Genomic DNA, 8982 nt, shown 5'->3' on the forward strand with positions numbered 1-8982 from the left:
GAAACGCCGACTCTAATGCCCAAATAGCCTCCCACAATACTTCTATCCGCAACTTGGAAGTAAAAATGGGTCAAATTTCTCAAGCGTTGAATACTCGCCCTAAAGGGGCACTACCAAGTGATACGGTAATAAACCCGAAGGGTGGGAACAATACAGGCCATGCTATGGCGGTGACCACAAGAAGCGGTAGAGGTGGAGATGCAAGTACCTCCAATCCAAGAAAGATTGTTAATGATGATTTGGTTGTGCAAGAAGATGATGAGATCCAATCCAATGATGAGAATGTGAATGATGAAGTGAGGATAGACATTGATGACAATGTGGAGGAGACACAAAAAGGATGTGAACCCGTCTAGGGAACACGTGATAGACATACCGAAAATGGTAGTGCCCAAAGCTAAGGCCCCTTTGCCAAGGCCTCCTCTACCATATCCTCAAAGGCTCGCAAAGCAAAATAACGAGACCCAATTCAAGAAATTCATTGATATGTTGAAAAGTTTGTCCCTAAATGTACCTTTAGTTGAAGCTCTAGAACAAGTGGCGGGATATGCCAAGTTCATGAAGGACTTGGTAACAAAGAAGAGATCAATGTACTGTGAGACGATCAAAATGACACATCAAGTGAGTAACATTGTGCATTCCATGGCTCCAAAGCTAGAAGATCCCGGTGCCTTTACAATTCCATGCACTATCGGTAGTGCCAATTTCGCCAAAGCCTTGTGCGATTTGGGAGCAAGCATTAATTTGATGCCATATTATGTGTTCAAGACATTAGGGATTGGGCAACCAAGACCTATTTCAATGAGATTGCAAATGGCAGACCGAACACTGAAGAGGCTATTGGGGATAATTGATGATGTGCTAGTTTGGGTTGACAAGTTCATACTTCCAACAGATTGTGTGATACTCGACTGTGAGGTTGACTATGAGGTACTAATCATATTGGGGAGACCCTTCCTAGCAGCAGGGAAGGCATTGGTTGATGTAGAAGCTGGGGAGCTCACCTTCCAGGCGGGAGATGAAAAATTTGTGTTCCACGTGTGCAAATTAGTGAGGCAACCTAATAGCAACGAAGTATGCTCTTTTGTGAATCTTGTGACGGAGGTGATTGCTGATAACACTAGTGCTATGATCAATGTGGAAGACCCTCTGGAAGATGTGTTGTTAAATCACGAGGATGATGAGAAGGCAGGCTTGATAGAATGTGCAAATGCTTTGCAAGGAATGGGATCCTACACATATGGACCCCGTAAACTTTCCTTGGACTTTGAGAACCGGAAGACTCCGCCAACAAATCCCTCAATCGAGGAGCCACCAACATTGGAGTTGAAGCCCTTTCCTTCACACCTCAGTTATGAGTTCTTAGGCACTTGTTCCACAATACCTGTTATTCTTTCTTTGTGCTTAACTAACGTGCAGGTAGATTCCACCCTTGCGGTGCTTCAAAGAAGGAAGAAGGCAATAGGTTGAACATTGGCGGATATACGGGGTATAAGCCCCGCCTTCTGCATGCACAAAATCATATTGGTGGAAGATGCCAAACCCTGCATGGAACATCAAAGGATGTTGAATGAGGCCATGCAAGAGGTAGTCAAGAAAGAGATCATCAAGTGGCTAGATGCAGGGGTTGTGTACCCTATTTCTGATAGTTCATGGACTTTGCCGATACAATGTGTCCCAAAGAAGGGGGCATGACTGTGATCACAAAAGATAGAAATAAATTGATCCCCACAAGAACTGTCACCGGTTGGAGGGTATGCAAGGATTATAGAAAGCTGAACAAAGTGACCCGCAAAGACCATTTTCCATTGCCATTTCTTGACCAAATATTGGATAGACTTGCCAGGCGTGCTTATTATTGCTTTTTGGATGGGTACTTCGGGTACAACCAAATTCTCATTGCACCTGAAGACCAAGAGAAAACCACATTCACCTGTCCGTATGGCACATTTACATTCTCACGGATGCCGTTTGGTTTGTGTAATGCACCGGCTACCGTTCAGCGGTGTATGATGGCAATATTTACGGATATGGTGTAGGACTCCCTCGAGTTGTTCATGGATGATTTCAGTGTTGTTGCCCCGATGTGAGGAGACCAACTTAGGGCTTAATTAGAAGAAGTGCCACTTTATGGACGAGGAGGGCATTGTCCTCGGCTATAAGATTTCCAAGAACGGTATTGAAGTGGACAAAGAAAAAATTGAAGTGATATCAAAACTCCCTCCTCCGACTTCCATCAAGGGAGTGAGGAGCTTTCTTGGTCACGTAGAGTTTTACCGTAGGTTCATCAAGGATTTCTCAAAAGGGGTGAACCCCTTGTGCAAGTTGTTGGAAAAAGATGCCAAGTTTGTGTTCAATGATGATTGCATGAAAGCTTTTGAGCTACTCAAGTATAGGTTGACTACCACTCCCATCATTACCGCACCCAATTGGAGCTTACCATTTGAGCTCATGTGCGATGCTAGCGACGTTGCCATAGGAGCGGTATTGGGGAAAAGAATCAACAAGATATTTCATTCGGTCTATTATGTAAGCAAAATAATGAACGATGCCCAATTCAACTATATGGTGACCGAGAAAGAGCTATTAGCCATTATTTTTGCCATGGAAAAGTTCCGCCCGTACCTCATGGGTACCAAAGTGTTTGTGCACACGGATCATACGGCACTTCGTTATTTGATGAGTAAAAAGGACTCTAAGGCTAGGTTGATGAGATGGGTTATTCTTCTACAAGAGTTTGACCTTGAAATCATAGACCGAAAAGGGAGTGAAAATCAAGTGGGGGACCATTTGTCCCACTTGGAAGAGGAGGGGCGGCCCCATGATGGCCTCGAGGTTAATAATTTGTTCCCGGATGAACAACTCATCTCCGTGTCTGTGACTGGGATACCTTGGTTCGCCGATGTGGCTAACTTTCTTGTGACCGGAATTATACCGAATGAGCTCTCTTCAAACCAAATGAAGAAGCTCAAACGGGACTGCTTGGATTATTATTGGGATGAGCCATATCTTTTTAAAATTTTCAATGATGGTGTTATCCGGAGATGTGTTCCGGAAGAAGAGTAATTGAGTATTCTTGAAGCTTGCCATTCTTTGCCCTATGGTGGTTACCATGGTGGGGTGAGAACTACTACAAAGGTCCTAAGCTATGGATTTTATTGGCCCAACTTGTACAAAGACGCTAGCGAGCTTGTTAGGAATTGTGATGAGTGCTAAAGAGCTGGTGGAATTTGCAAGAAGAATGAAATGCCCCTCACCACTATTCTTGAGATTGATATTTTTGATGTGTGGGGCATCGACTTTATGGGGACATTTGTGAGTTAATGTGGGAACACTTATATTCTTGTTACTGTTGATTATGTTTTCAAATGGGTTGAAGCTGTGGCTTTGCCCAACAATGAGGCATGGAGTGCGGTGGCTTTCTTAAAGAAAAATATCTTCACAAGATTTGGCACCCCAAGGGCTATCATTAGTGATGCGGGTTCTCATTTTTGCAACAAAGCCTTTGACACTTTACTTTCTAAGTATGGTGCCAATCATAAGGTGTCAACCCCTTATCACCCACAGGCTAGTGGACAAGTTGAGGTTTCCAATAGGGAGATCAAGAGCATATTATCCAAGACTGTCAATACAAACCGGACTGATTGGTCCAGGAAACATGATGATGCTTTATGGGCCTATCGTACAACTTACAAGACTCCAATTGGTATGTCTCCGCACCGGTTGGTATTTGGGAAAGCATGCCATCTTCCGGTTGAATTAGAGCACAAGGCCATGTGGGCAATGAAGAAGTTGAACCTTGAATGGGATGTAACTGCCAATCTCCGGGTAGAGCAACTAAATGAACTTGATGAGTTCTGGTTCACCGGTTGGTATTTGGGAAAACATATCATCTTCCGGTTGAATTAAAGCACAAGGCTATGTGGGCACTGAAGAAGTTGAACCTTGAATGGGATATAGCTGCCAATCTCCGGGTAGAGCAACTAAATGAACTTGATGAGTTCCGGTTCCATGCTTATTCCAAGGAACAAACAATTCAAGGAAGGTGACTTGGTTCTTCTATTCAACTCTCGGTTATGGAAGTTTCCGGGAAAGCTCAAGTCAAAGTGGAGTGGCACTTTTGAAGTGGTGCATGTAACTCCATTTGTTGCTTTTAATTTGAAAAACAAAAATGGTGAAATCTTTAGAGTCAATGGGTACCTAGTGAAGCATTACCTTGGCAAGATTGATGATAGCCACGTGGTGCCCTTGATCCATTTCGAATGATGATGGAAACATGCGTTGTGCCGCGATGTTAAATCAGGCACTTCTTGGGAGGCAACCCATGTGTTTTTTTCTTTTGATTTTCTTTTTAGATTAGGAATTGTTTTGGATTAACTGGTTATGCAGTGCATGATTTTGACAGGGACAAATTTGGCTAAGTGTTGGAAGTTCGCGGACCGCACCAAAAATTTGGCTAAGTGTTGGAAGTTCGCGGACAGCGCCCAAAATTTTGCGGTCCGCGTGAGCATTTTGCGGAAGCATATTTTTATCCGCAGACGTGTACTTGAAAAGTGCAAAATGCTAACTCTCTAAAGTTGGACTGTCAAAAAATCCTTCAGAGATCGCGTCCGCGTTCCAATTTTTGCGGACCATGTTGAATTTCGCAGGCACGACCAATATTCCGTGGACCGCGCCCATGTGCTTGAAGCTGGTCTACATAAGGTGACATAGCGCAGACCGTGATAGAATTTTGCGGCCGCGCTCAGGTAAGGCGGTGGGATCCACGGTTGATTAGTATAAATAAGGGTTCCTTAAACATTGTACACTTTTCGAACCCTAACATTTCACTGCACAAAAAGCACTGTTCATCTCATCTTGCGCCCAATTTTCATCTCATTCACGTTAAGAGTTCCTCTCCTACTATAATTTTACAACTGGTATGTTCAATTACATGATGTGATTTTTTATCTTTTTCTTTTCTTTTCTCTTTGTTTTAATTTTTCTTTGTTAGTTAGGGTTAGATGCATGCCATGATCTCAAATTAATGCTTAGTTGATACTTAAAAATACGTGGGTAGTGTTTATATGCCTAATGAGGGTTAGGGTTAGTAACTTTGCATAGTTATTTGAACTAATTATTGCACACTTAGTGAAAACCCTAGTTATCAGTGTTCTTAGTGCTTATCCTATTTGAATTATACGGCCGCGGTCCATTTTACGCCTGCGTTCATTTTTTCACGGTCCGTGCTACCCCAGCTTTTAGTTACTGAGTTATTGCTAAGAGTTCGCAGCCGTAGTCACTTTTACATGGTCCGCGGCTGGTCCTTCGCGGCTGTGTTCAAATTTTCGTGGTCTGCGCTTGTGAACTTCAAAGAGTTTGTTAATTACTTTCGCGGCCGCGTTCAGTTTTTCGCGGTCCGCGATTGATCATTCGCGGCCGCTTCTAAATTTTCGCGGTCCGCGTGTGTCCAGGATCAGAGAGTTAGTAGTCTGAACCTGACCTCTTCGCGCCCGCGTTCACTTTTCTGCGGTCTGCGATGGGCATTCCGTGGCCGTGTCCACTTTTTCGTGGTTCGTGATGCCCTGTTTTGAGAAGCACTGTTGTTCATTTTATCTGTACTGCTTTAAGGCATGATTGAACCCCAATACTAATGATCTTTCACTAATTGTATGTTGCAGAAAATGGTGCGATTTCGTGGAGGAGCAGACAAATCAAAGGGGGGGGGGGAGAATTCACCCGAGGCCGGGGCAAAGAAAAGCAGGCTTTGCCCTTAGCAGCTCAAATAATCCTAAGCAAAAAGAAAACCCTCACTAGAACTCCTGCCGAATCATCAAACACAAGTGAATATCTCCTATCCCGGGAGATTTTTGAGGGGGAATCTACAAAACCTCGACAAGAGGCCCAATCACAACCTTTTTGCCTAATCAATGAAGCTACCACCTTTTCTAGGTCGTCTGATAGCTCAGAGGGAGGTAGTGAGGCATCAGAGCCATCTTCCCTGCCTGCTGCAACTACGGCTTCAACAAATGCTCTTATCAATGTAGATGAGGATGACGAGGCCCTGGATGACGAGAGAGAGGGTGACACCAATTTGGGTGGTCTTTCTAGATCAAGGAAGCCCGAGGTGTAAGCGGATAGATTCGTGAGCGAGAAAGCATACCTTAAATTCTGAGCGACAGTTTATAGAAAACGATCTCCTTCCTCACAATCCAAATGTCAAGAGACAGTTTGAGGATAGAAAAAGGTGGAAGTACCTCACCAGCAAGGTTCCGAATGCCAATAAGTACCTTGTTAAGGAGTTCTACGCAAATGTTGCCCACATCAAAAAGGGCACCATTGTGACAAAGGTACGTAACTTGAAGATACGGTTTGATGGTGATACCTTGAACAAATATGCCGGTTTTGAGGATGTGGAAGATTTACAGTATTTGGAGAAGATGGCCTTAGATAAAGCAACCCGGCCTTGGCTAGCGAAAGTAATAGCCATCGCAGGAACAACACCGGCCTAACTCGCAGCTAGAGTCCCAATCGCCAGAAACACCCTCAGCTTGGAAGCCAAAAGGTGGTGCACATTTGTATGCAGCTGGCTTGATCCCAGCCACCAGGATAATATCATCCCACTGTCCCGGGCGATCCTAATATCTTCCATCATGGCGGGGTATCCAATCAATGTGGGGAACCTCATGTCCCACCACATCTCCAAAGCAACCAGAAAAGGAGAAAGTTCCTACCCTTACCCCAACTTCATCACTATGTATCTCGAGGACCAAAGGGTAGAGGGGAGGCACTATGACATGAAGGTGAAGCCAAAGAAACCTTTCTCTTGGTATAGCCTCCAAGGACCGGACAACCCTAAAGCAAAGGGTAAAGCCATTACCTCCACTGGCCAGTCTGAAGAGCCAAGGGTAGTGGCCACCAGGTCAGAGCCTTCCACAATAAAGGGACCTTCAGCTGCCATGCCTCCTCCTTCATCCGGGCCATCCATCACTGTGCCACTACCTGTGCCTATATCTTCTATTTACCCCCAGACTGCAATGCGGGTTTCTCAGACCTTATCAACTATCAACAACTAGATGCAGGCAGCTACATCAAAGCTGTCTGTCTTATCCAGTGCATTAGCAGCACAGTCAGCCACAACACAGCTTGAGGTACCTCCATCAATGAAGGATTCATTGAAGGAGCTTCTGGACAACCAGAAGAAGCTCCTGGACAGCCAAAAGAAGATCCTGGAGACTTTGGATACTCATGGCAAGGTGATCAAGGATTTGGGCAAGTAGGTAAAAAAGATGAGAAAGACTCAGACCTCAAAGGAGTCAGTGGAGAAGCTGAAGAAGGAGGTAGAGAAGCTCACTTCTGCTGGAGATATCCCACTTGACTTTCTTATAGAGGAGACTGCCCCAGCAGCACAGGTAGCAGAGCATGAGGCAGACAAAGCTCCAGTTAGAGGATTTGTGGTCTCCTAGTTAGAGGATTTGGAGATCCAGTTAGAGGACCTGGAGGGAGCTGATAATCCTATGTAGTCCGAGGACCCCACTCATGTTCCTGACCCCATGTAGACAGAGACCACATAGGGAGCTTTCTTTACTCTCTTACCCTTCCCTGATATTATTTTGATATTATCATTGAGGACAATGCTATCTTTTATTTGGGGGGTGTTCCATTTTGATTTGGTTATGATTTGATGACATTGGTATGTAATAACTATGATACTATTTTTCTTTACCTATATTTATCGTTATTTTCACTTTCGTTATTTTTCACTTTTGGTATGTATATAAATTTACCATTCGATGTATATATTCATTTCCATTTTGTACATATTCTTTTCACTCCATTATTGTACATGTTCATTTTACTTTCTGTAGTTTACTTCATAACTTCTTTCGTATTATTCCTTAATAACTCAGCTTCTTATTTCCTTTAGTAGCTCATTTTTGAGTTTTTAGCTTCTTTTTACATTCTGCGTGATCAATAAGCCTTTGGCTTTCTTACTGCCATAGTTCTTTCCAAAGGTGGATGTTGTCTGAACCGGGTGTCTCATCACAACGATGGATGGCGTGACAACCTTCTTAAGGGATCGAGTCTGTTTTCTTTTTGTTTTTGGTGTATATAGTAGTAGTAATGAATAAACATTTCTAAAGTAGGATTCGCTTGGTACTAACACATTTACCTTCGACTTCATGGTTATAGACAAGTTAATTATCAAAGATTAGCTCAAGTTGTGACCTTTAGACTCTTGCGTTGGCTAAAACAATCATCGAATGGTTTTCTTGAGCCATTTGTGATTTTCAATCTTAGCTAGGGTTGTTGTGGGCCTTCGACTATATTCTCTTTAACAATCTAGCGGCTTGAGAGGTGAGGTATTGAATTGCAAGCCCAAGTCCTTGCCAATTAGTCTAGAACTTGCCCTGAATGTTTGTCTATGCGAAATTCTAAGTGTAGCTCGACTTGAAAAATGATTATAGGCTCTCCTTGGCCCATGTTGAACTCTAAAAGCTTCTGTAGCCTACCAATATGATATCCCTAGTCAACTCCTTTGAGCCTAAGCCTTTTTTATTTAATAGACACATTACAAGCCTTTATCCGTTCTATAATGACCCTCTCTTGGAACCCAATCTTTCCTTAGCATTCATGATGAACAATTGGCAAAAGCATAAGTTTGGGGGAGATACGAGTAATTTGAAAGTGATAAAATGTTCAAAGAAGAACAAGAATTGTTGAAAAGGAAAGGCAAAGAAAATGAAGAAAAGCCAAAAAGAAATACGTCAAAAAGAAAGAGAATGTTGAAAGGGATTCAAAGAACATAATGATGAAAGGCAAGGAATGATGAGAAAAGGAGAAAAATGATTGTCATGAGTATGAAAGAGTGACAGTTTGTCTCTCTAGTTCCCCTAAGGAAGAAGAAAAATGACTCAAAGAGTCAAGAAAGTATGAGCCGAAATGAGAAAATGGAGTGCTTATGGAAAGATGAAACAATCATAGTTCGTTATGTCCTACTTT

General features: G+C 43.1%; 1 protein-coding gene across 1 annotated transcript; it reads left to right on the plus strand.

The window, feature by feature from the left end:
* The first annotated feature begins 381 nt into the window (after window positions 1-381).
* Window positions 382-1470, plus strand: LOC138905142 (uncharacterized). The gene is made up of 2 exons (XM_070193648.1): window positions 382-570; window positions 655-1470. Exons 1-2 carry the CDS (start codon window positions 382-384, stop codon window positions 1468-1470), a joined length of 1005 nt encoding a protein of 334 aa, XP_070049749.1.
* The last annotated feature ends 7512 nt before the right edge of the window (window positions 1471-8982 follow it).

The sequence above is a fragment of the Nicotiana tomentosiformis genome, chromosome 2 (assembly GCF_000390325.3).
Source record: "Nicotiana tomentosiformis chromosome 2, ASM39032v3, whole genome shotgun sequence".
Lineage (NCBI taxonomy): Eukaryota > Viridiplantae > Streptophyta > Magnoliopsida > Solanales > Solanaceae > Nicotiana > Nicotiana tomentosiformis.

Coding starts and splice junctions, on each gene's coding strand:
- LOC138905142 (XM_070193648.1), top strand. CDS start 382: ATGGTAGTGCCCAAAGCTAAGGCCCCTTTGCCAAGGCCTCCTCTACCA. Junction 571..654: donor CCAAGTTCATGAAGGACTTG/GTAACAAAGAAG, acceptor ATGGCTCCAAAG/CTAGAAGATCCCGGTGCCTT.